The 26,212-nt window shown below is 45.9% G+C and overlaps 2 protein-coding genes and 1 long non-coding RNA gene across 3 annotated transcripts in view; 1 reads left to right on the forward strand and 2 right to left on the reverse strand.

Annotated features, from left to right (window-relative positions):
• LOC467699 (golgin subfamily A member 2) overlaps positions 1-5,686 on the reverse strand; it is a 71,272-nt gene extending 65,586 nt beyond the window's left edge. The window contains 4 exon segments of the mRNA XM_063794425.1: positions 59-117; positions 1,515-1,600; positions 1,696-1,927; positions 3,092-5,686. Coding sequence (XP_063650495.1) covers positions 59-117; positions 1,515-1,600; positions 1,696-1,843 — 293 coding nt within the window. The 5' untranslated portion in view covers positions 1,844-1,927; positions 3,092-5,686.
• LOC134808454 (golgin subfamily A member 2-like) lies at positions 5,685-15,664 on the reverse strand. Its single transcript, XM_063794171.1, has 4 exons — positions 6,733-15,664; positions 6,203-6,364; positions 5,988-6,095; positions 5,685-5,794 (listed from the first exon to the last, which is right to left on the reverse strand). The coding sequence occupies exons 2-4, from the start codon at positions 6,353-6,355 to the stop codon at positions 5,687-5,689; spliced, it is 369 nt and encodes a 122-aa protein (XP_063650241.1). The 5' UTR covers positions 6,356-6,364; positions 6,733-15,664; the 3' UTR covers positions 5,685-5,686.
• A 593-nt stretch (positions 15,665-16,257) lies between these two features.
• On the forward strand, positions 16,258-25,413 carry LOC107968638 (uncharacterized). Its single transcript, XR_001709989.3, has 3 exons — positions 16,258-21,329; positions 23,440-23,584; positions 25,215-25,413. It is a non-coding gene; the product is annotated as an uncharacterized LOC107968638 (long non-coding RNA).
• Positions 25,414-26,212: the final 799 nt, after the last annotated feature.

Raw genomic sequence — 26,212 nt, forward strand, 5'->3', positions numbered from 1 at the left:
CAGCACATCACCCACGCTAAGGGCCCCACACCTCCCATCCCACCCTCCCCCGTCCTACCTGTTATTGTGTAACTCCAGCCTGAGGGCATCGCTGTCTCTGGTTAACTGGTTGTTGTACTGAAAATACAGAAAGGTGAAGTCAGGATACAGCAGGCAGAGAAGCAGCTGGCAGACTAGGAACGACAGCTACAGTGACTATTCCACAGTAACACTTCCTCACTCTCAATCACGCCTGACATGTTTGCAAGGCATTTCCAAGCCCACAGTCTCATTTGTTTCTCAAATAACTCAGTAAGGGTGGAAGGGACAGGGAAAGAGATCGAATTTATAGCTGGCTACCAGAGGCCCAGAGAAAAAAGAGAATATTACTATTGTTATTACCGTTATGACTGCCATTGTTGGAACCTTTATTGAGTGCTTCACCAGGCACCATGCTAACAATCCCATTTAATCCTCACAACCACCATAGGAGACAGTTACTATTATCACCTCTATTGTGTCGTTGAAAAACATGGGGTATTAGAGGTTAAGTGCTTGTCTAAGATCACTCAGACAGAGCTGGGATTTGAACACCCAGGTATATCTGATTCTCTAAGCCCATTTTTTCGCTGTGAGGCAGGAAAATAGGATCTGGAGGCAGGGAACATAAGGCCTGTTCACACTTCAGCTATAACAGGAAATATCCTCTCTATGGGGCCTATGGCTAAATGACTTTGTAACTTTACTTCATCCTCTCCATTTACATAGGGCATACCCCAAGTAACCAATGGAATCCTCTAGGGGGTAAACTCCCAAAAATTCTGTAATGGTGCCTTTGAGCCCTTATGCTCGGGTGTGCTCCCACACTGTGGAGTGTGCTTTCAGTTTCAATAAGTCCTTTCATTCCTTCCTCGCTTTGTTTGTGCATTTTGTCCAGTTCCTTGTTCAAGACGTCAAGAAGCTGGACACCCTCCACTTTTAACAGCTGGGGGTGGGGGCACAGAAGGAAAGGGGGATAATCTTGTGTTCAGTTTTTGAAGGGTACATTCTCATAGTCCAAAACTCAGAAAATACAGAAGGGAAATATCTCCCAGCCACCCTGGTCCTTTCTCCTGAGTTTTTTACAAATCCTTGCAGACATGTTTTATGTATATTATCATAGTACACACACACACGTGTTCCCTCTCTCTGCACAAATGTTAACATACTAAAGATACTCTTCTGTACCTTCACAGTGCAAGTACTATATCTCCCACCTAGGACTTGACCAAGGCCACAGCCAGGTAAGGGCAGGGTAGGCACTTGGCCTCCGAGCTCTGCATCCAGTGCTCGCTCCCCACAGCACCCCCCAACTCACCCACAGCAGCCGACACAGCCCCAGGCTGACTCTAACAACCACGCACAAAAGCAGCGAGAAATGGCCCATGCTGCTTTCTGGGCAGGACGCTCCATCCTGCAGAAGGGACCTAAAGGTCCCTCACTCCTCCATCTGGAAAGCCGGGCTGCCAGGGTATGGGGCAGGCGGTTGGACTCACCCTATCTGCCTTCCTCTGCTCCTGCTCCAACTCTCCCACATGCTGCCAGGAATACAGCAGATGGCTGGCCAGATCCTCGGCCTCTTCTAGAATGAGAGAGGTTGAGATGGGGCCCAAAGGACTCCCCCTAAAGGCCTGTCAAAGCACCAGGTTGAAGGATGACGGGTGCCCAGATTCCCACCTTCAAACTGCCTGGCAGCACGTTCAGTGTGATACAGTGCTGTCTTCAATTCTGCTTTCTCAAACATCAAGATTCTAATTATCTGAATTGAACCTTTAGGAGAAAAGCCAAGCAAATGCTGAAAGAGGAGGAAAGCAACATTCTCCATAGGACAGGAGGGAACTTCACACCCTCCACTCACCTGTAATTGCCTCTTTAGGGCTCCCCGGTTTTGCTGGCTTTCTTGCTTTTCCTATAGGAAGAGGAAGACAGAGCACTTACTAGGGGGAGGCAGAGATGGCACAGCAAGGGACATGCCCCTAGAATGCCACCAATGCCCCAGGACAGGCCCACCCATGGGACCAGGTTATCAGGGACCCTGTGGGGATGAGGTGGAATCTGGGGAGTGAGCCTTTTTCCCCAGGCTGGGGGTGGGCAATACGAGACTGGGGCCTCTACATCTGAGTGCCCCCCAAACCCAGCAGTCATGCCGTGAGCAAACAAATCATTTCTTCTAGTTGCTTGACAAGTTTTTGGTTGTGCTGTTTCTGCGGGGAGAGTCAAAGGAAGGTGACCAAGGATGACCCCCTCCACTCTATTCCCCAGACCAGGAAGCGGTAGACAGGGGCCAGAAATGGATTTTAAAGGCAAAGTTCTCAGACCCACTAGGACCATGAACTGGTAAAGTCTCCTCAAGCTCCCAAGGACAGAGGATTTGGGTCTTTGTTGGTTTTGGCCCACAGCCACAGAACTGAAAGTCCGAATCTGGATTCTCCCGAAAGGACAGTAACATAAACCTTTAGAGATGGAGTTTGAGAAAAGCTCACCCTTCTACCAGCTTGTGATTTAGAAAGGTGCATTCACTCAACAAACATTGACTGAGCACATACGGGCCAGGTATGGTTCTTCATAGCAGAGATATAGGACAGAAAAGGACAGACAGGATCCCTTGGCCCTGAGGCTTACATTCTACTGGACCTTTAAATCGTGGACTCTCAGAGCTAACAGAGACTTTTGATACTCTCTAACTCTACCTCCTCGGGAAACACAAGCCCAAGGAGGAGAGGTGGCTTGCCCAGAATCAAAGAGCAAATTAGGGCCTGAGTCAGAGTGGAAATACGGGGCTCCTGACAACCAATCAGGCCAGTGCTTCCCTGAGAAGCCACAACCCCAGGACATGTGTGGCAAGGGCTGGAGCAGGGGTGTCTGGAGAAGAGACAGTAGGCAAAGAGGGCAGCAACAGAAGAGCCATGATGCATGCTCCGTGCTCTGGGGTCCCTCTAGCTGAGGCCTCGGCCCCCCTGCCCCCCATTTGCCCTTGGCATCAGGGACCCTCAGCCCTTTCTTCAGGGCCCCAAGGGGAAACTGGAGCCCAGGACTTGCAGCGTGGAATTGGTGGACCCCATTGAACTCTTACCAATGACTCGATGGTTTTATTCAGTCGACTGATTGTTATATAACTCGAGTCCAGGGCGACTGTTACCTCTTGGTATCTGCTCTGAGGCACGTGAAGAGAGGAGGAGTTGGAGGAGGATTGAGGGGAGAGGTAGAGAGAGCAATCATTAGGGTTGGGGGGAGGGTGTGAGTGGTCTCAGCTGGCAGAGGGGCACCCAGCCCCCACTGTGGGAGGAGGTTGGAGGGCTGGCCTGCAGGGTCACTGGGTCATGGCCCAGGGCCTCTTACTTCCAGATCCTTCAGGGTAGCGGATGATCCAGAGCCCTCCGCACAGATACCTGTTGCTGACTACAAGAGATGAGAGTGCGCATGGAAATCTTCTGTCCCCTCCATGTCTAAGCCCTCTGACTTCCTTTCTTCCCCAGCAACTGGCAACATTTTCTTTTTTGCCAAACTTGGACCCTTCATCCTGTAACCTCTTTGTGCCAACTTCTCTCATGGCTTTTAACTCCCCACCATCCCTCCCTCCCAAGCAGCTCTCATCTGGTGTTTCTACAGTAGGATAAAATGATGTAACCAGCCACGGGGTACAACTCCTTCATGTGAACAGCCTCAAGGAAGAAGCCTCAGGGAAGAGGCAACTTCCTCAACATGGCCCAGCAAATCGGCCGGTCCCAGGATCTTTCCTCTCTCTGGTGATTCCTGCCTCAGTTTCTTTCTATCATACTTTCCTTTCCCCCGCACTCCCCTCAATTTCTGAAGTTCCTCAAAAACAACGCCATTGAGCTGTTGGGAGAGTTGTTGCAGGCTCTCGGTTAATGAGAAGGTCCTAAGGGCAGAGACACAGGCATCAGGGGTGCAGGTGGCTCAATGGGAAAGAAGGTGTTAGACAGTGGCCTCCCTGACTCCCTCAGCCTAGAGACTGCTGCCCTGATAAGAGACACTCACTTGCTTTCATCCATGAGATTGGGGCTGGCATGATGATTCTGTGTGGGAAGAAACATATGAGATGGTCATTCAATTTCTGTAAGAATCACCGAGGACAGGTGAGCCAAGTTCTCAAGCTCATTCCAACAATATTCTATCTCCCCAAACCTCAAGGAAAAGCCCAGTCTCAGCCTTCCCCCAGCCCAGTCCCCAGGAAGGGCACCTGGCCCTAGGGAACAAACTACTTGTGAAAAGAGAAGAGAATCCATAGTAGGTACAGGAGGGCAGTGGGCAGAGGAGGAGGAGGCATGAACCTGAGGTGCCGCTATGCTAGCAAGACTGGCACCAGGGCAAGGGACACCACCAGGTAACACGGTGTCATTGGCAGGTGGCTAGACAGACGCAGCATTGTCTTTGGCATCTGTCACAGAACAAAGCAGGGCATTAGGGGGCCATGCAGGAGAGAAGGTGCCTCAGTGGCTTGGACACAAGAGTGTGGAACAGGTATGACAGATGCTTACGCAATGACAGTGACAGTCACGCATGCTTGGAGCCACTCGGGGGTGTGGATATGGTTTGCCCAGGCCTTGGGCTGCTAGGCAGCATTTTGAATGGCCGAAGCTCAAAGCAGGGGCTGCCCGGCCTCCTTCATGAATACATGAGGACCTCGCTCCCCCTGGAGTTCAGCAAAAGACAGCAGCAGGTTCTGACCTGTGGCAGCCACAGCAGGCTGGAGGAAGGTGTACCAAAGTCAGGGAAGAGAAAGGCACTGTTCTTCCAGAAGGCCAGTCTGTGCCACAGAGTGACCCTAACTGGGCCCCTCCTGGGCAGAGGACAGTGATGAGGAAGTAGTAGTCTGGGCAATGTACAATGTAGCTGCCTCTCTCTTCTCCCTTCCCTTCTCCCTTGCAGTGGCATAATCAGCAAGGGCTACCATCTCCTACAGCTCGCCCAGCTTCTCCTGCAGCTCCTCCTTGACATGCTGCTCAGACTAAAGTGCGTTGTTGATCTCCATATTCTCACTGTTCTGGACAGAGAGAAGCAATCACGCCACCCACTGCAGCTGGAGACCGCAGAACTTGGTGTCTGCCTCCCACGGCACTGGGAAGGATGGAGGCAGATTAGAAAAATCATCCCCTCTCATCCACAGCCATCAAAGCAGGGCTCTGGCTCACAGGTCCCCTCAGAAGTGCCGCTTCACATGAGGGCTGCGCCCCCTGCTGGGGGCTCCAGGGGTGGGGATTCAGCTGAGAAAGGAAGCAGACAATAAGGGCCTCTGGATTCTCAAAAACACCCTCCTCTTGGTACACAGCTCCTCTCGGGCTCCCCAGACTTGGCCTCCCTGCTAATGATTCTCAAAAAAACCCTCTGCATTCTCAAAAAAAAAACCCTCCTCTTGATCCACTGCTCCCCTCAGGCTCCCCAAACTTGGCCTCCCTGCTAATGATTCCTTGCACCCTGATGGTAGCCAATCTTCCAAGCCACTTTCAGATAGAGACAACTGTGGGTGGCTGACAACACGCACTTTTTCTTCTTTGCTGATGGGGACATTGAGGCTCATGACAATTACAAGACTTGCCGCCTCCTGGCACAGACCTCTTTCCCTCTGCCTCAAAGCCTTTCCATGCATCCACCTCTCTGGCATTCTAAGCCATCCCCACAGCCCTCTGATGCCAGTCCTGCTCCCAGGTCACCCCAGCCCCAGCTTACCCATCTGGTTCCTTAGTTCAGCCAAGCTCATCTCCAGCTCCTGTACTCGACTCATGCTATGCGCCGTCTCCTCCCTCAACGTGTGCACCTGCCAGAAGCACAGGGGGAAAGGGCCCTGCAGAGAGGGGCTGCCAGCTGGACAAGCTACCATCTCCCTCTCTGCCCCTACCTCCACAAAGCCCAGACCCATGACCACCTCTGGCTGTGCTCCTCCCATTTCACAGATGCCTGGAACAATCAAGTGACCTATCTATGGTGGGGGCTGAAGGGTCAGGTCTCACCTGCTCTGACATCTCCCGCATCCTCTGCCACCACAAGGCGCTCTCTCCTTTCAGATTCTCAGCGTGTTGATCTTTCTCCATCTGTAGTTGTTTCAGTGACTCCATTACCTGCAAGAATGGGCACAGAAGTTAGGAAGGGCTGTCACTGGTCCTCACCCGCTCCTGGCCACCTGGGGTCATCTTCCTTCCACATCCCTCCCTCTGCAAAGCCTCACCTGCCCCAGGTGTACTTCCAGCTGTGCCCGCTCCTCCATGGCCTGCTGTAACTGCTGGTTAGCATCAAGGGCTTCATAACCAGCTTCAACTCCTCCATCTGGGAAGCTGGGCTGCCAGGGGATGAGGGAGGCTGTAGGACTCACACTGTCCATGTTCTTCTGCTGCGTGGAGAGAGCAAAGAGAGTTCGTTCCAATTCTCCCGTAAACTGCTGGGAATACTGCAGGCAGCTGGCCAGATCTGTGGACTCTTCTGAAATGAGAGAGGTTGAGATGGGGCCCAAAGGACTACCCCTAAGAGCCTGTCAAAGCACCAGGTTGAAGGATGACGGGTTCCCAGATTCCCACCTTCAAACTGCCTGGCAGCAGCATGTTCAGTGTGATACAGTGCTGTCTTCAATTCTGCTTTCTCAAACATCAAGATTCCAATTGTCTGATTTGAACTTTTGGGAGAAAAGCCGAGCAGATGCTGAAAGAGGAGGAAAGCAACATTCTCCAGAGGACAGGAGGGAACTTCACACCCTCCACTCACCTCTAACTGCCTCTTTAGGGCTCTCCCTGGTTTTGCTGGCTTTCTTGCTTTTCCTATAGGAAGAGGAAGACAGAGCTCTTACTGGGGGAGGCAGAGATGGCACAGCAAGGGACATGCCCCCAGAATGCCACCAATGCCCCAGGACAGGCCCACCCATGGGACCAGGTTATCAGGGACCCTGTGGGGATGAGGTGGAATCTCGGGGGTGAGCCTTTTTCCCCAGGCTGGGAGTCAGCAAGATGAGACTGGCACCTCTACATCTGAGTGCCCCCCAAACCCAGCAGTCATGCCGTGAGCAAAGAAATCACATTACTACTTCCAGTTGATCCACAATTTTTTGGTTGTGCTGTTTCTTGGAGAGAGTCAAAGGAAGGTGACCAAGGGTGGCCCCCTCCACTCTATTCCTCAGGCCATGAAGCAGTAGGCAGGGGCCAGGAGTGGATTTTAAAGGCAAAGTTCTCAGACCCACTAGGACCATGAACTGGTAAAGTCTCCTCAAGCTCCCAAGGACAGAGGATTTGGGTCTTTGTTGGTTTTGGCCCACAGCCACAGAACTGAAAGTCTGAATCTGGATTCTCTCAAAAGGACAGTAACATAAAGCTCTATGAGGCAGGAAAATAAGGTCTGGAGGCAGGGAATCTAAGACTGTTTCGCGCTGACTTCCTAGAATCAAATTGAATGGTAAAGAGTGAGAAGTTCAGATCTGGGGATCCTGGGCCATTCCACACAGTGCCCTTTAAAAGGTCTAGAGCTGAGCTCAATGTACAACTTGGTCAATAAAGATCTCTACTGTGAAGTTGCTTTGCTTTAGAAATAAAATATTAAATAATTTTTAAAAAGATCTCAGGCCAAGGATGGTGGCTCATGCCTATAATAACAACACTTTGGGAGGCTGAGGTGGGTGGATTGCTTGAGGTCAGGAGTTCAAGACCAACCTGGGCAACATGGCAAAGCCCCATCTGTACAAATACAAAAATTACCCAGGAGTGGTGGCATGCACCTGTAGTCCCAGCTACTTGAGAGGCTGAGGCAGGAGGATCACTTGAGCCTGGGAGGTGGAGGTTGCAGTGAGCTGAGGTCATGCCACTGCACTCCAGCCCTAGTGATAGAGGGAGGCCCCATCCCAAGAAAAAAACAAACAAAAACTCTACTATCTATTATCACCGTGGAATAGTTGAAGTGTTGGCTTGAACCTCAGAAGGAAATAAACAGACTCATGAGCTAGTCTTATAAGTGTAATCTATATAATAATGGTTTTCATCCATGATGCATTTAAAACAAATTTAAGCCCTAACCCTGAGATTCTGGTTCCCCAGGTCTATGGCAGGGCCCAGTTTGTAGATTTTTAGCAGTCTCTAGAGGATTCTATGGCAGGACCAGAACAAGGACCCAAATTTTCCAGCTCTTGGCTGGAGCCTCCCCATAACCTGCATGATCCCTAGACCATGTCCCCAGCTGGATGGGACTCCCACCACCCCTGGGGCTGCAGCCTCTTGCCTGAAGCAGGATCTTAGCCCTCTCCAGCTTCCTTTGCAGTTGCTTCAGATTGAGTCGAAATCTTCGGTCACTAGGACTTGAAGCTTCTCTTCTAGTTCTGAGTTCTTCTGCTTCCGGTCCTCATTGTTTTGGCTATGGCCAGAGGCAGTAGAGAAAGGAATGAACAAAGAACAGAAAGGACTACTGTGGAATCAATGAAGAGCAGAAAGGACTGCTCCTCTATCCTCACCTCACCCCACAACCACAGAACCATGGCATTGGAAGTCACCTCAGGAATCAAAAGTCACAGGTGGTAGTCCAGTGAGAAGATATGAGTTCCCCGAGGCCAAACCATGAGTCAGGGGCACAGCCGGCCCTAAAGCGTAGCCTGTGCACACATGCAAACCTGTATGATCACCTCACCATGCTCACCTGCAGCCCTCCTACCTCCCAGCACATCACCCACGCTAAGGGCCCCACACCTCCCATCCCACCCTCCCCCATCCTACCTGTTCTTGTACGACTCCAGCCTGAGGGCATCTCTGTCTTTGGTTACCTCCTTGTTATACTGCAAATACAGAAAGGTTAAGTCAGGACATAACAGTCAGAGGAGCAGCTGGCTGGCCAGTAACAATAGCTATAATAACTATTCCCCAGTCAACACTTCCTTACTCTCAATCACAGCTGACATGTTTTCATGGCATTTCCAAGCCTATAGTCTCATTTGTTTCTCAAAGAACTCAATAAGGGTGGAAGCGACGGGGAAAGAGATCGAATTTATAGCTGGCTACCAGAGGCCCAGAGAGATCAGAGAATATTGCTATTGTTATTACCCTTATTACTACCACTGTTTGAAGCTTTGAGCGCTTCACCAGGCACCATGCTAGCAATCCCATTTAATTCTCACAACCACCATATGAGACAGTTACTATTTTTACCTCTATTGCGTAGATAAAAAACATGGGGTATTAGAGGTTAATTGCTTGCCTAAGATCACTCAGACAGAGCCGAGATTTGAACACCCAGGTATATCTGATTCTCTAAGCCCTTTTTTTCACTGGGGGTTGGGACACAGAAAGGAAGGAGGAAATTAATTTTTTGTTCACTTTTTGAAAGAATGATAAATTCACATAGTCCCAAACTCAGAAGTTACAGAAGTGAAATATCTCCCAGCCACCCTGTTTCTCTCTCCTGAGTTTTGTATGAATCCTTTTGTGGCAGGCCAATTCTCCCTGATAGTCACACAGACAGGCCTTCATGACAGTCACACAGAGAGCCCTGCACCACACTCCAGTTATACAAACAAATTTCCACAGAGCTGCCTTAACATTGAGCAAATAGTTAAACCTAGGGAAATCCGTGCCCAGGTATCAAAGCTAAAAATGAAACATATGGTCAGTAGGACCCTTGCATAGGCTTCTCCCTAACCTGGAGCAAGTCAAAATAATAGAGACAGTCTTATATTCCTTGTCTCGGGTCGACGGAATCTGAGACGAGTCAAGGTAACAGAGGCAGCTGTTTGAATAGATTCATCGGAGAGTCTAAGGCAGTCTCCAGACCAAGCTGTAAGAGAGGTAAGATAGAAATAATCATTCAGGTACCACAGTAGACAGACCTTGAAGGTACCAGGGCCCTCACAGCTTAATCAGACTTAGCAAGCATTTTTTGCCTCTGACCTTCTAGTTGAAACAAAATTAGTTATCAATAGACTTAGGCGAATGCTATACTGTACATAGACACATAACCCCAACCTATATAAACGCTAAGAATACTGTAACATTTCGAGTTGGTCTGGTGGAATTCTCTCCAGCCTTCTCTCTGTATCCAGTTACAGCAATAAATCCCCTTCTTTCCTAGTTTGCTTCTCATTTTTGGGCCTCAAGAAAACGCAGCCAGACCCAGTCTGGCTCTGAGACCACTTTCAAGCATGTTTTATGTATATTGTCATAGTACTTACACACAACACACACACACACACACACACACACACACACACGGTCCTTCTCTCTCCACAAATGGTAACATACTAAAGATACTCTTCTGTACTTTCACAGTGCAAGTACCATATCCCACACCTAAGATTTGGCTAAGGCCACAGCCAAGTGAAGGCAGGGTAGGCACTTGGCCTCTAAGCTCTGCATCCAGTGCTCCACGTCCAAGCTCTGCTTGCTCCCCACAGCGCCCCCCAACTCATCCACAGCAGCCAACTCAGCCGCAGGCTGCCTCTAACAACCACACACAAAAACAATGAGAAATGGCCCATGCTGCTTTCTGGGCAGGACACTCCATCCTGCAGAAGGGACCTAAAGGTCCCTCACTCCTCCACCTGGGAAGCTGGGCTGCCAAGGGATGGGGCAGGTGGTAGGACTCATACTGTCCATGTTCTTCTGCTGCATGGAGACAGCAAAGAGTCCAATCCAGCTCTCCCACACACTGCTGGGAATACTGCAGGCCGCTGGCCAGATCCGTGGACTCTCCTGAAATGAGAGAGGTTGAGGTGGGGCCCAAAGGACTCCCCCTAAAGGCCTATCAAAGCACCAGGTTGAAGGATGACAGGGTGCCCAGATTCCCACCTTCAAAGTGCCTGGCAGCACGTTGCATATGATACAGTTCAGTATTTAATTTTCCTTTCTCAGACATCAGTTTGTTGGTTCTCTGAATTTGAACCTTTGGGAGAAAAGCCAAGCAAGTGCTGAAAGAGAAGGAAAGCAACATTCTCCAGAGGACAGGAGGGAACTTCACACCCTCCACTCACCTCTAACTGCCTCTTTAGGGTTCCCTGGTTTTGCTGGCTTTCTTGCTTTTCCTATAGGAAGAGGAAGACACAGCTCTTACTAGGGGGAGGCAGAGATGGCACAGCAAAGACATGCCCCCAGAATTCCACCAATGCCCCAGGACAGGCCCACCCATGGGACCAGGTTATCAGGGACCCTGTGGGGATGAGGTGGAACCTGGGGGGTGAGCCTTCTTCCCAGGCTGGGGGTCAGCAAGACGAGACTAGCACCTCTACATCTGAGTGCCCCCCAAACCCAGCAGTCATGCTGTGAGCAAAGAAATTACATTACTAGTGTGATTCTAGTTGATCCACAATTTCTTGGTTGTGCTGTTTCCTTGGGAGAGTCAAAGGAAGGTGACCAAGGGTGGCCTTGAAGCTGGGGACCATCCTAGGATTCAGGACTTGGAGTCATTTGGAGCCTCTCCCTTGCCCTGAACTGGACCTACTTGCTTGACCAGAGCCCCACCCGGCCTGTCTCCAGGCTCTGGCCTTACTCTTGGCACAAGCATCTGGCTCTAGAGATCTTCTAATATCCAACAGGCCAGGTGGGCAGACAGTGGAAAAAGCTGGCTGACCAGCTAAGCTTGACAAGAGAAAACCACCAGGGAGCCAGGGCCTGGACAGGGAAGCTGGGTTTGGAGGAAGTGGCTACACCTCGCTCCAGGGAAAGGACTGCCTGCTCACTGGACCCTTTGGTCCTGGCCTCTGAAAACCCAAATCTGCTTCCCTCCTTAGAGCAAGTGCTGTAGAGGCTGGAAGAACGGAAGATAATTTTAAGTCTTGTAGCTAAGAATGGAGTTTAAAAAAAATAAAGCCTACTCTCCTCAAATGGTCCCATCCCATTAAGATTTTTTTCTCTCTCCATTATTCCCTACTTCTGGAAATGTTATCAGCTCTACTTAGGATACTGCAATCACAGACCTACACTCCTGGAGTAGAAAACTTACATGGTTGGCTGGGCACGGTGGTTCACGCCTGTAGTCCCAGCACTTTGGGAGGCCGAGGCGGGCTGATCACAAGTTCAGGAGATCGAGACCATCCTGGCTAACACAGTGAAACCCCGTCTCCACTAAAAATACAAAAAATTATCCGGGTGTGGTGGCGGGTGCCTGTAGTCCCAGCTACTTGGGAGGCTGAGGCTGGAGAATGGCATGAACCTGGGAGGCAGAGGTTGCAGTGAGCCAAGATCACACCACTGCACTCCAGCCTGGGTGACAGAGCGAGACTCCATCTCAAAAAAAAAAGAAAGAAAGAAAGAAAGAAAATTTACATGGTAATAAAAATGAGAAATTTAAAAAAAAACTTACATGGGAAACAGTTATGGATATGGAGAAGGTATAAAAGCAGCAAGGAGCCAGGTGCAGTGGCTCATGCATGTAATCCCAGCACTTTGGGAGGCCGAGGCTGGTGGATCACTTGGGGCCAGGAGTTCCAGACCAGCCTGGGCAACACAGCAAAACCCCGTCTCTACTAAAAATACAAAAAAATGAGCCGGGCACAGTGGTGGGTGCCTGTAATCCTAGCTACTCGGAAGGCCTGAGGCATGACAATCACTTGTACCCAGGAGGCAGAGGTTGCAGTGAGCCGATATCCCGCCACTGCACTCCAGGAGAAAGAGCCAGACTCTTGCCTCAAAAACAAACACTAAAACTAAACAGCAAGAAGGAAATATGTGGATCTGGGCCTCTGTTTCCAGAACAGAGAGACCTGGGCTGGGCACACAATCTCACAGCATTAGAAAACAGGCTCCAGACCCCCTAATCCACTGGACCACTGGCAGAGAAAAAGCCAAATACACAGCTGCAGGATGCCCTTAGGCCTGTGCTCCCCACAGAACCACTCAGTATCTCCTCTGAGCTGGCAAGGTGAGTTACAGCACCTAGACAGACCTGACCGACTGCGGGGGTAACAGGTGTGATGACTGAACAACTCTCTAACAGCAGCCAAGGGTGCTCTGTCTTAGTCCCCCTCCCCATGCCCATCTTCAACAGGATCTGGTGCCATTTGTGCCCTGCTCCTCTGGCTTGTCAGGAGCCCCCCAGGCAAGTTAGATATGAAGGAAATGCCAAATCACAACCAGAGGAAGTCATCTCCTAGCCCCGTGTACCCCCATGCCCTGCCCCCCACCAGGCTCCCTGTGCTCCTGAAAGGTGCTCTGTGAGTTCATAATGATGACCATGACCTCACCACTCCCCCTGCCTCCCCCACTCCCCTTATGGATGAATGTTTACCCACCTTAAATCTTCAAGCCAGCCTCAAATGCCACTTCCTCCGGCCTCGAGTCCATTCGGAACCAACCTTCCCTTCAGCTGAGCATTTGGAATTTTCCAAAATTCTCTCTTTCCTCCTTCAGAGGAGTCTGCCTCACTCAGTGTGCAGCCTAGCTTGTTCATCTATTCTCTCCATTGTTTATTTAGCAAAGTGTCTTTGCTATCAAGAGCCCAATGAATATGGCTAAGTGTCCGTTTGATTTTAAAGAGATTAGGGGCAGAATGTTTCGGTCACTTATCTGTTTGGTTAACCTCATATCTTTCACAGTTAGTTCCTCCAAAAAAATAGATTCAATCCTTCCAACTGTAATGTGAACTCATTTTCTCTTAACCCTATATTCTCTACTCTTAAACCAAAGTGAATTAATTTTAAAAAATCACAAACTTCTATGTGGTCTAATGATTGCCTTTAGGGCAAAACCTAAAAGTTGGTTGGGTTTTTTTCTCCATCCCTCCTAGTCTGAGAGTATCACACTGGGCACTCAAAAGCCCAAATCTCAGGCCGGGCATGATGGCTCATGCCTGTAATCCCAGCACTTTGGGAGGCCAAGGAGGGCCGATCATTTGAGGTTAGGGGTTCGAGACCAGCCTGGCCAACATGGTGAAACCCTGTCTCTACTAAAAGTACAAAAACTAGCTGGGCATGGTGATGGGCACCTGTAATTCCAGCTACTCAGGAGGCTGAGGCAAGAGAATGGCTTGAACCCGGGAGGCAGAGATTGCAGCAAGCTGACATTGTGCCACTGCATTCCAGCCTGGGTGACAGAGCAAGACTCCATCTCAAAACAAAAAAAAGTCCCAAATCCCACATGCCTGCTCTGAAAGTTATTCTCAAATTGTTTTTAAACTTTAAGGTATGTCACACCTTCTCTAAAATGATAAAAGATGTGGGGGAAGGAAAAAAACCCAATCAATCAAGCAAGTGAAGAAGCGGACAAAAACAGGCTGAAGGTTAAGGCAGCAAAATAAAATAAGCCAAAGGCAAAGTATCCCCCAAAATGAGAGAAGCCTAAGGGCATGCACAGCTGGAGAGAGCAAGCCATGGAGGAGTCTCAGCACTCTCTCACCTTCCATTTGTCCAATGTGGGGAACGCAGCACCTTCACAAAGTCCTGAATCTACAGGAGGCGAAAAGGGAAAAACAAGGGCAGGGGGAGAAAGAGTCGCTTAGAGAGAGGCAAGAAAGTCAGGAAATGAGGAAGATATAGGTTCAGGGAAACGAAATGCTGAAGAAGAGTGGAGGAGGTCAAAACCATGACCTGTGGTTTTGACCTCCTCCCACAAAATGGCCACCTGCTGCCTTGCCAGGGGCAGGAACAAATAGATGGGAAAGTCCCCTAAGCGATGCAGTCACACAGAGTGGGGTCGCCTGACCAGTGCAGCTCTTAATACGCTCACTGGACCCCTCTCCTCAGGCCCAGGACGTGGGCGATGAATCTGGCAGAGCTCCAGACGACCTCCACCTCTATTTTAAAAACCAGACTTCTGAGTAAGGGTTCACTTGAACAAAGGGGGCTCCAGCTAAAAAACGAAAGACACTGATCTTACCCAGTATCATCTTACAGAGGAGGAAACTGAGGACCAGTGGAAGAAGTGATTTTTCTGTGGTCACTCAGCAAGCTGATGGCAAAGATGAACTCAAAAGTTAGATCTTCTCCTAATCCTAGTGCCTGGGGCTCTCCTCACCACACGCTGGGGCCCTTTCAGTAACTCCTAAAGGGACAGCCTGATGGGCAAATGACTGTTCTCACTGGCCTGGTTTCCCCCTTGAGACTGGGGATGAGGAAAATCAAACAGCAACTACCATTTCCTGGGTGTCCTGGGTGTTTACAGTAGGCCCCGTACTAGGGATTAACATAAAAACAACAGCGATAACAAATCTCATTTAAACTTCACAAATATATGTAAAACAACATCACCCCTGTTTTACAGATGTGAAAAAGGAGGCCCAAAGAGAACTCAAGCAATTTGCCCTAAATCATATCCCTAGCAGATGGAGAGGTAGGATTCGAACCCAGAATTCTTAACCAGTACCCGACAGTTCTTCCACAATCTTAACAATTACCCTCTACTGCCCTTTGGGCCCCCTGCCCTCAGGAGCCTGGCCAGCCAAGACTCACATCCCCAGGTGAGTGGCAACTACCAGAAGTGGTTGTCTCAGTGCTACTGCCATTTTTTTTCTTTTTCTTCCTCTTTACTCCTGCCAAACATCAGGGCTGTTCCTCTGCTGATATTCTCTCAACTTTGGAAAAGAAGAGCAGTAATACTCATGAGAACTGCAAGCGCCTACAGTCACATCGTACATTACAGTTTTTACAAAATACTCTTATATACCATCAGATTTAATGCCACCAACAACTGTACAAGGTGTTGTCACAATCACTTAGTGACAGACAGGGATTGATATGATGACTACAAAAAAAAGGCAATAATGAAACTTAAACTCAGTCTTCTGATCCAAGCTCTGGGGTTTTGCCATGAATCAGCAGCTGCCAGGGACCAAAACCAGAGGCAGAGGTAGAAAAGTAAACATGAAATAGGCAGGAACCGTACACTGTGCAGTTTAGAGTCACACATCCTCACACGTCTGTTAGAGCAAGAAGTGCACCAGCACCTCTTAAACTTTTACATCAATGTATCTTCATGGCAGAAGGCAGCCTTTCTGTTAAATCTGGGAATTTATCAGAAAGAGGACAACCCAAGCCTCATTTCAGAGAGAAGTCTGGTATACTCTTAGAAATCTATGTGACTGTCACCCCTAAGTATATTATTTTTTCTCTTTCAAGAGAATCAAGCGAAACTGATGCTTCAGAAAGATGCCCCATATTTATCCTGTGCCACGCAAAGTACCCTAGGTTGACATGAGATGAGGAAGATTCAAGCTGTCAAGTTCAGTTTCCCAAGATCTGTTCCACAGAAGATGAGCAGATCTCACTCCAGAGACCACTGACTGAAGGGCACTCTGGTCTGAGAACCATGGAGAACTCAGATATGAGGTAGAGAACTCAGAAAACAAAATGCTAAAGTCTCTCTTAAGAGTAGAAGCCTGGAAGGAAACCAACGAATCCCATTCTCCCATTGACAACTGTCAATGTTTGCTCACAGGTCGGGGCAGAGGTGGGGGTGCGGCGGGGAGTGTAGGCTTTTCACACTATCAGTGTCTAAATTAAGGGAGTAAGGCAACCTGAAACCTCTTGCTCCCAGGTTCCATAGTTCCCATTCCCCTTCCAGTTGGAAATTTGTGCTGCAACCAGAGGAACCAGAAAGGGGGTGAGAACACTTAGGGGACTGGGTCCTAAGATCAAAGGCCAGTCTTGTGGCAATAATGACAGTTCTCAGGGGGACTGTGACTCACTACATTCCACTCCTTGTTGGGGTGATCAGACCCAACACCAGGCCATGGGGCCTACAAAGTCCGGCGGAGTCAAAGGAATGAGAAAAGACAAGTTAAGGCATAAAGTGGGACCAGGGGGCCAACGCTAGTATGGAGGCTGTGAAGGCCCCGAGCTCTGGGACCCTATGCCATTTATTGGTAATCCAACAAAGAAGCAGGTAGTGAGGATATGAGGGTTGAGAGAAAGCAGTGCATCAGGTGAATGAGCTACAGCTGTGACGGTTTAGCATTTTCTTTGCAGTATATGGAACATGTTATGCTACTTGAGATAATGGGAAACATGTTCTTCTAGTTTAAGATACAATCGTTTTATGAACCTGGGATTGCTAGAACCAAGAAGCCAGCAAGTCTAGACACATTCCAGAGGCCACGAGGGGTTTTATGCCCTGAGCCCTGGATTCCATCCAAGCCATGAGGGGTTTTATGCCCTGGACTTAGATTGTGGTGTGGCAGGGCAGACTTCCACCCTTTAGCATGGAGATTGGTGTTCCAAAGGTCATGAGGGGTTTTATACTCTGGACCCCAGACATGTTCCAAGACTCTTTTGCATTATGTCAGACGTGCAAGCCCTGCCTCAGCTTCTCTCCCAACCCTCAGCTTTTCTCCCAACAACTCCTCCCTGTTGGGGGGGCCACATCACTCTGAACGGTAGAGGGGGTGCTTGGAGACATGAGCTCAAAAAGCCTAGGGAGGTCTGGCTTGGGGTGGCAGGAGGTGAGGACCAAATCTGGAGTGGAGGGCCCTGGGAGTCATTGGCCCAAAGTCACCCAGGGGTGACCAGTGAGGGTGGGGACTGGGCTGCTGAGGGGGCAGGGCTGGCTGACAAGACTTTGGTTGGGGAAGCCCAGAGGCCCAGCCTGGTATGCCTCAGGAGTGGCACGGACTCTGGCAGTGGTCCTGCTGTCGAAGGGGGCTTAGGGCTGGGTCAGGTAGCCACAACCCCGTGCATTTTACCTTTTTTTCTTGGCCTTGACCAGTTGGCTTCATTTTACCGTTTTTTTCTTGGCTGTGTCCAATTCCCTGTGTTAGTTTCTTCCGATACCACAGGGCAGGGAGGGAGGTGGGGTTGGGACCACATCAGTGTAATCCTGGCAACCACTGCTAAACACTTCTAGCCAGCTACCACCAGTTGTGCAACTGAGCCAGAGGAGGCATAACCAGGGCCTCACTAGAATGCAGGATAAGGGCACGGCTTCAATGCTCCAAGCCCATTGGTCGACGAGAAAGGAGGGAAAGGGAAAAAAAAGGGAAAGGAGGCACGGCCAGGTGGCAGCGTGGCCAGAGGGACCTGTGGTTTCACAAGTAAAGCTGCACAGGCAACCGCTCTCCCCGCCCACTCCAGGAAAGGGGCAGGGCTGGCTTTCACTTTAAAAACTTTAAAACTTAAAAAAAAAATCTGCGTGTACTTTATATATATGTGTTTGTCTATTGTGTATATATGTGTTCTTTCAGAGCTGTCTTCATTATACAGCTTCTATGCCAGGTCTTTGATTTTGGCCTTTATTATTCATCTTTGAATGGAGCACAAGAATTACCAGTATTACCTCAATTGAGGTACAAATCCTATAAAAATGGAAAACCCATAGCATGCTCAATGATTAAGGCAGAAGACTATATTATCCAACATTCCAATAAGATAAAATAATCACAATGATTTCTCTTTTTTGGAAAAAGATTATTTTATTCTCCTACATTATTGTTAAGTTTTTTTTTTAACAAGAAACATGTCTAATATCTTTAAAAACACACATTTTTCAATTTAATAAGCACTCAAACCTCTTTACCAGTTTAAAAAAAAATTACAAGGCCCTTCTAAAGTAAGGCTAAATGCTAAGTGATGGGGGAGAGAAAAAGGACATAAACAACTCCTACTCTCAAGGGGTTAATCACTAAATCCTATTTGACTAGAATCACCTGGCCTCTCCAAACCTTGCAAATGAAACTGAATTTCTCACTAGATACTAGACTATGACTTGCAGCAATTGTGAAAACCAAGAATTGTGTTATGTCACTGGGTATTGCGTGTTATCTGAATTCCACACTAGGCTGGGATCAAGGGTTGAATCTTTCATGATTTGCTCCATAACCTGTGTGCTTCTTATCCCAGACCCAAGTAAGCTTTCTTCTAGAGTTCTACAATTTACAGTTAGTATACAAGAATGGTCCTCAAAAATGTAGTCTCTGGACCAGCACCACCAGCATCACCGGAGAACTTTTTATAAATGCATATTCTCAGGCTCCACCTTAGACCTGATGAATCAGAAACTCTGGAGTAGGGCCTAGCAATCTGTGCTGCAATAAACCCTGCAGGTGTTCAGGAACGTCTGGCATACAGCAGGTAGAAAAATGTGTTTCCTTCTGCAGGTCCAAAGCCAGGGATACTGTATGTTCTGTCTTGATATGAAACAAAGACATGCAATTAAAAGACATAAATCTCCTTCCTACTCCCATCCTCCAGCTAATGTGTTTTATTTTTATAAGTTAAATAAGAAAACAAGTGGCAATCAGAGATTTAATCTAAAAAGTATGTTTACAGATATCTGTTCTTATCCAGTCTGATCTTATACAATACCACTTACATCCTCCTACATCTAAAGTTTTAGAAAGGGACCTTCACAATATAAGTCTAAGGCACACTAGGAGTGTGATAATAAAAGACCAAGTAGATCTGAATGTCCAAACTTACTAGAGAAGAAAAGTGGAATCACTGGCTTTATTTTCAAATTGCATTCAACAGGAAATTAAGGTTTTGAATTTTTTTCACCTCTGTATTTCCAAGTTAATAGAATTAAACCAGAATACTCCATACTTCCAAAGCCTCTAGCCAGGCAAAGTTTTACTTTATTACTTCTTGCTTTTGATTGATATAAAGCAGTGTCCTGGTAGGCATATTGTGTATACTTGCAAAGATGCAGAACTAAACAGTTGTTAATATTAAAACAAAAGTCCTGTAAACCTCAGATGGTGAGTGTAATATTTTAGCACTAACACCAAAGCCTCAGATATGAAAAGATACCAAAAACACCACTAGCAAACAAAAGTAAACTCTCAGCTGGAAGCAGTAGTTCATACCTGTAAGCCCACCACTTTGGCAAGCTAAGGTGGGAGGATTACTTGGAGTCAGGAGTCCAAGACCAGCCTGGGCAGCATAGTGAATTCACATCTCTACAAAAAAATTTAAAAATTAGCATGCCTATAGTCCTAGCCACCTGGGAGTCTGAGGTGGGAAAATCGCTTGAGCCCAGGAGTTTGAGGCTGCTGTAGCTACGATAATGCCACTGCACTCTAGCCTAGGTGACAGAGCGAGACCTAGATAATTACATTCTGTCCTGCTCCTGTTTACACTAAAATCACTAAGTTAAAATGCTTTCATTCAGCAGGATAAAAATTAAGTGACATGGCCGGGTGTGGTGGCTCACATCTGTAATCCCAGCACTTTGGGAGGCCGAGGTGGGTGGATCACCTGAGGTCGGGAGTTCGAGACCAACCTGACCAACATGGAGAAACCCCGTCTCTAATTCAAATACAAAATTAGCCGGGCATGGTGGCACATGCCTGTAATCCTAGCTACTCAGGAGGCTGAGGCGGGAAGAATCGCTTGAACCTGGAAGGGGGAGGTTTCAGTGAGCCAAGATCACACCACTGCACTCCAGCCTGGGCAAACAAGAGCGAAACTCCACCTCAAAAAAAAAAAAAAAAAAAAAAAAAAATTAAGTGAAATGTGGCCAGGCGCGGTGGCTCACGCCTGTAATCCCAGCACTTTGGGAAGCTGAGGCAGGCAGATCACCTGAGTTCAGGAGTTCGAGACCAGACTGGCCAACGTGGTGAAACACAGTCTCTACTACAAATACAAAAATTAGCCAGGCATGGTGGCGAGTGCCTGTAGTCCCAGCTACTCAGGAGACTAAGGCAGGAGAATCACCTGAACCTAGGAGGCAGAGGTTGCAGTGGGCCAAGATCATGCCACTGCACTCCAGCCAGACTCTGTCTCAAAAAATAAAAATAAATTGATTAAGTGAAATGTGATTTTGGAGCTTGGGTGGCTAAAAAAGGAAAGAAAATATAAAGCTAAACAACAAATTACTTACTAGGAGAAAGTTTTTGTAACCTCAGTGACAGATAAAAGGTTTATATCCTAAGCCCATAAAGAAATCTTTAAAATTACTCAGAAAAATGATTTTAAAAGATAAAATTATTTCACAATTTTATAAAATTACTCAGAGAAAAACAAATGGTTTCCAACAGAAAATGGGAAATGGAGAAACAAACACTTCTCACAAGAATAAAAATTGCCAATAAGCATATAAAAGATTCAAAAGCACTAGAAATCAAAGAAATGTAATGAAAACAATGAGATTTTCTGCTTAAAGACTAGCAAAGACAACAAATGGAAGGGGGAAGCTGGAGCTCTGTCCCTGTTGGTGGGAGTATAAACTGAACCAATCTTCCTGCACAATAATTTGAAAATGTCTATTAAAATCCCTAAAACTGTTTTATATTATTTTCCTCCAGAAATTCTACTTCTATGAATTCAGTCATAAAATGCTTGCTCGAGTCCATTAAAATGTATATATGAGGAAATTCACCTCTGGGGTGGCAATGATTAACTTAATATACATCCAGCTATTAAAAATGATGATGCCAGGATATACTTACTGCCATAGAAGCAAGCCCAAAATATAGTAAGTGACAAAAGACTATATATTATGATTCTACTTTTTACAATGTTTATATGCATAAAGTATAAAAAGCAACAAACCAGAATGTTTTGAGTGGCAAAATTGAAGATGTTTCTTTATATTTTGTCATCCAAATTATTACATAAAAAATGTGATTTCCTTCATAATCAGGAAGAAGTGTTATTTTCATTTACTTACATTTAAATTTCTTTCTCTTACTTTTTCTCATGAACGTATCCCATGTAGGCTAGAGAGGTAGAATCCCTGCCTCTTGAGGTCAATCAGTCCATTTTTGGAATGTGCACTACACAAAGCTGCCCCATCTTCCTTTTATTTTAAAATGTCTGGAAACATTTTTGTTTTAAATTGTTTTATTGTTCTCAGAGTGTTTTTAAAAAATATATGAAATAGAGGAAAAGGCAAAGGAAAGGCTGACTCCCCAACTTCCTGGGGCTGCTCTTCCAATTTTTGCTGCTATTGCTATGTATTAGTATTCACTGGGTACTAAAAAGATGGGCAGGCCCTTAGATACTTTTTTCTTATCTCTTTCTCATAATCTCACTTCATTCCTTCATTCACTTATTCTTAAAGGGGTAATGTGTACAAATACATAGTTCAAAAAATTTAAAAATATAACTATAAAAGTATGTGGCAAAATCCCATTCATATCCTATTCTCCCTCCACAGCCAAACACTTTTAATTGGTTTCTTATGTATCATTTTGGAATTTATATTTGCAAATACACATGTATATTCTTATTCTACTCTTCCCTCTCAACACAGAAAGTAGCAGACCATATATATTATACCATTCCTTGTTCCTTTTTAAAAACACACACAATATATCTGAGTTCTTCTACATGAGTACATAGGTCTTTCTCATTCTTCTTTACAACTACACAGTATTCCATCGTTTGGATGTACCACAGTTTATTTAACCAGTTCCCTGTTGGTGGACACTGAAGTCATCCTTATCATACTATCACAAACAATATTGGCAAGCATAACCACCTACACACACCAAGTTCATTTCTGAATGTGCCTTTGATGAAGCTTCTATTTAAATCTCCACAAGATCACAAGGCTGAAAAGTTAGCCCCTTTTTCAGTTTTCATTATGTACAGCAGTATGTAGCAAAAGACTCCCTTGAGCAAAGCAAATGTACTCTTTGAGGATTTATTTCATAAAATAAATGGATAAACAGAACACCCAGCATAACAATTTCTATTTAACAATGCATATGTATGTATACAATACATGCATATGCATAGAAAGTATAAAATAAATCCGTCAAAGCATTAAGCATTGTCTCTGTATGCTGGACCTATGGAGTGCTTTGTAGATTCCCCCTCCTTGTCTATCAGTTCTAACTTCACAACAGTGAATATGTACAATTTTTGCAATGTAAAATTTCAAAAAATGTTAACTCAAATTAAGCTGGATACATTCTTTCAGTCTGTCCTACATTTGTATAGTGCTCCAGTGTGTTCAAATATCACTTCATTTAAAAATATTTTTTTTTCAAATATAGAGACAGACAGGGTCTTGCTCAGTCGACCAAGTTGGTCTTGAACTCCTAGATTCTCCTGGATCCTCCCACCTCCGCCTCCCAAAGTGCTGGTATTACAAGTGTGAGCCATCACGCCCAGCCAGCTTCATTTGAGAAACCTTTCCCAAGCACTCCATATATTACTAATTATTCCTTTCTTCATTTTTATATAGGATTTTCTTCATATCTCTATTACCTCACTTGTCACATGATAATCAGTTACTCACCCATCAGTCTCCCTTGATTGCTCGTGGGCTCCTTGAGCAATGTGCGACCTTGAACAGTGTGTGACACATACATGCTTCCTACACAGAGAAGGAAATGATTTCGCTACAGTGTCATCATTCCCAGAATTCAATACCTGTATTTCTAAATCATTCTAGATACTCTGCCAACAACTTGAGAATGTTATGCTCTTTCCCTAAAACTTCCATCCATTCCAGCCATAGTTAACTCAATTGTGACATGCTCTCTGGCCAAGCCCATTTGTAGTTTTTTCTTTAGGTGATTTTTAATTTTAATTTTTGATTTTGATTGTTTGCTTTTTGGTATTTTTTAATCTAGGAGTGTTTGGTAAACTTCACCATGTCTATATCTCTGTGTCTTTGCACCTGCTGGTCTCTGCTTGGAATGATGTCTCAAGGTTTTATTCACCTGGAAAGAATTCCTACTCACCCTTAAAGACTCAGCTTAAATAACCCCTTCTCTGGTAAACCTTTATATTCTCCCATTCTTTCAGTAAGAGTTGAGAATTCCTCTACTCTTGAAATGTTTGTGCCTCTATTACTATGTATCAGGCAGTGAACTAAGCGTCTAGGATAGAAAGATGAAACTGTAGAACCTGCCCTCATGGAGCGCATGGTCTAGTATGGAAAACAGCCATATGAACAAATAACCACACTATAATATTAAATACAATACCAAAAGGGAAATGTATTGAATATTTGACATGTGTCAATTACCTTGTTAGATACTTTATTAACAATTATCTATGATCATATTAGATACGTATTTGAATTGGACAGAAGGCCATGAAACTCTAGGACTGCTAGAGTTTGTTATGCTCTCAATTGTCTTCTAAAGAAACTGTCTCCTAATGGTTCTTTCTGAATATGCTTTAGTCATACAACTATTGTGCAACTGTAGCATACACAAAAAGCATATCTGTAGCATACTCATGTGACCAATAATGCATTAAACCAACCTTACTTCTTTGGCCACAAGTAACTGGACCAAGGCTCAGTGTTTCAGCTAAGGACAACATATAGGTTGAACTTCAGGGACAATCGCCAAGGACATGGCATGGCTCAAAATTCTCTCTAATAGGGGCCTTCCGTTTTTAGAAGGTGAGAGGCTAATCCAATCAGATATTCTCTCTTGGAAAATACAAATGTTGGGTGAACAAAAGAAAAGAGGGCAGGTTTTCAGAGCTCAAATCTTATCCTAAATACTGCTAAATTAATGTTCTGTGAAGTTTTGAAAGTACTAGGGCCAAGAAACAATATGGCTACTTAGATGACTTCCCATCCAAGTTTACATTCGGCCCTCATTACCAAAGGTGATAAGTGTGTGCCTCTTCCTTGCAACCCATCAGGGTCTAACACATCATATCGCCACTTCTGAAATTAGGAAATAGGCTCAGAAGTCCAAGAGCTTGACCAGAGTAATTCACTTGGTAGGTAGCAGAACCAGAATTCAAAGAGCAAGTCGGCGTGATTCTTCTCCAATATCCTGCCAGTTACATGGGCAAGTGGCCTCAAAATCAACAAAAGACAAGTAGAGGTTGACATGTGTCAATGGAAAGAGGCTCAAAAGGAAGAGTTTATACACAAGAATAGAACAGAAACGTTCTGGAAGTATGTCTGGGGATGTGAAGTAGGAAGGGGCACACCAGGTTTCACCTTGGTCAAGTGACTGTCTAATTCCCCGGAGCTCCAGACTTAGCTATCGGTCTTTCTCACTCTAATATAAAATCCACAGGGCAGGACCTTAATCTCTAGCTTGTTCACCATAGATTAAAGCAGAGTCTGGCTTAATAGTAAGTGCTTAATAAATATATGAATGAATAAATGAACGAAAATTCCACGTTGTTGGGGGAAGGGGTTATCATGAACCAGACCCTAGCAGTCACTTACAAATACAGTTGATCCTCATTATTTGTGGATCCTATATTTGCAAATTTGCTTACTTGCTAAAATGTGTTTGTAATCTCCAAATTAATACTTGTGGAGCTTTCAAGGTGATTCATGGACATACACACAGTAGTGAAAAATCTGTCACTCCTTATGCACGTTCCAAGCTAAGGTCAAATAAGATGACCCTGGGCCTTCTTGTTTCAGCTGTCATACAAAGATGACCCAAGGACAGAGGCAGCAGAGGGCAGTGCAGGGTAGTGCAAGAAGCTCTGGCTCTGGGACTAATTGGACGAGGTCTGAATCTTAACTCTGGCACCTGTTAGTGAAGCAGCCTCAAGCAAATCACTTAATGCTTCTGTACTTCCTTTATTGTTTTGTAAATAAAGAAAATTCAATCTACCAAGATGAGTTGTTTTTAGGAATTAAGATTATAACCTATGTGAGATATGTGTATATGTGCATATTTTCCCTAGGAACAAGGGTTTAGTATTTCTTTAATTCAGTGTTCTAGGCAACTTTACAGAATATAACTACTGCAAATAACGAGAATTGACTGTAATTATAAGGACATAACAGAGAAGTAGACAAAACAATTATTTGGATGAGGTAGACGCAGGCTTCAAGAAGATTTTGAAGAAATAGAATTTACCAGGCACATAAGGTGTGGACAAGGCTTGCAAGGAGAGAGAATGGCACCTACAGACAGAGGTCCAGATGGTGCGAAAAAAAGGTAGGTTCAGGAAATGGCACTTCAGGAAGTCTAGAGCAGTAGAACATGAGGCCAGAACACGGTGCCATAGTGCTTCTGCACCCTGTGTACACCCTGTACTGCAGAACTTCACTCTCTGCATTTAATCTTGGTTTCTAGTTCTCTCTTCTATTAAACTGTGAGCTCCTCAAGTTCAAAGTCTCTAAGAAATCATAGCGAGAGTCCTCTAAATTTGCAAACAAGTTATTACTAAACACAAATACACCCAAAAAGACTGTACAAAAATAACTTTGGTTTTCAATTGCAGTCATAGCAATTCACAACTGGTACACATTTGCAATTTGTCCAGGGTTTTTCGCTGATGACTGCTGTAACTCTGTCATAAACTCTTTTCATTGTTTCAGACGCCCAGACATTTGTTAGAACAGTTTTAAGATCTTGCTCTTTTTAGTGTAATTGATTGATTGGTTGATTGACTGAGATGGGGTCTCAT

The sequence above is a fragment of the Pan troglodytes genome, chromosome 16 (assembly GCF_028858775.2).
Source record: "Pan troglodytes isolate AG18354 chromosome 16, NHGRI_mPanTro3-v2.0_pri, whole genome shotgun sequence".
NCBI lineage: Eukaryota > Metazoa > Chordata > Mammalia > Primates > Hominidae > Pan > Pan troglodytes.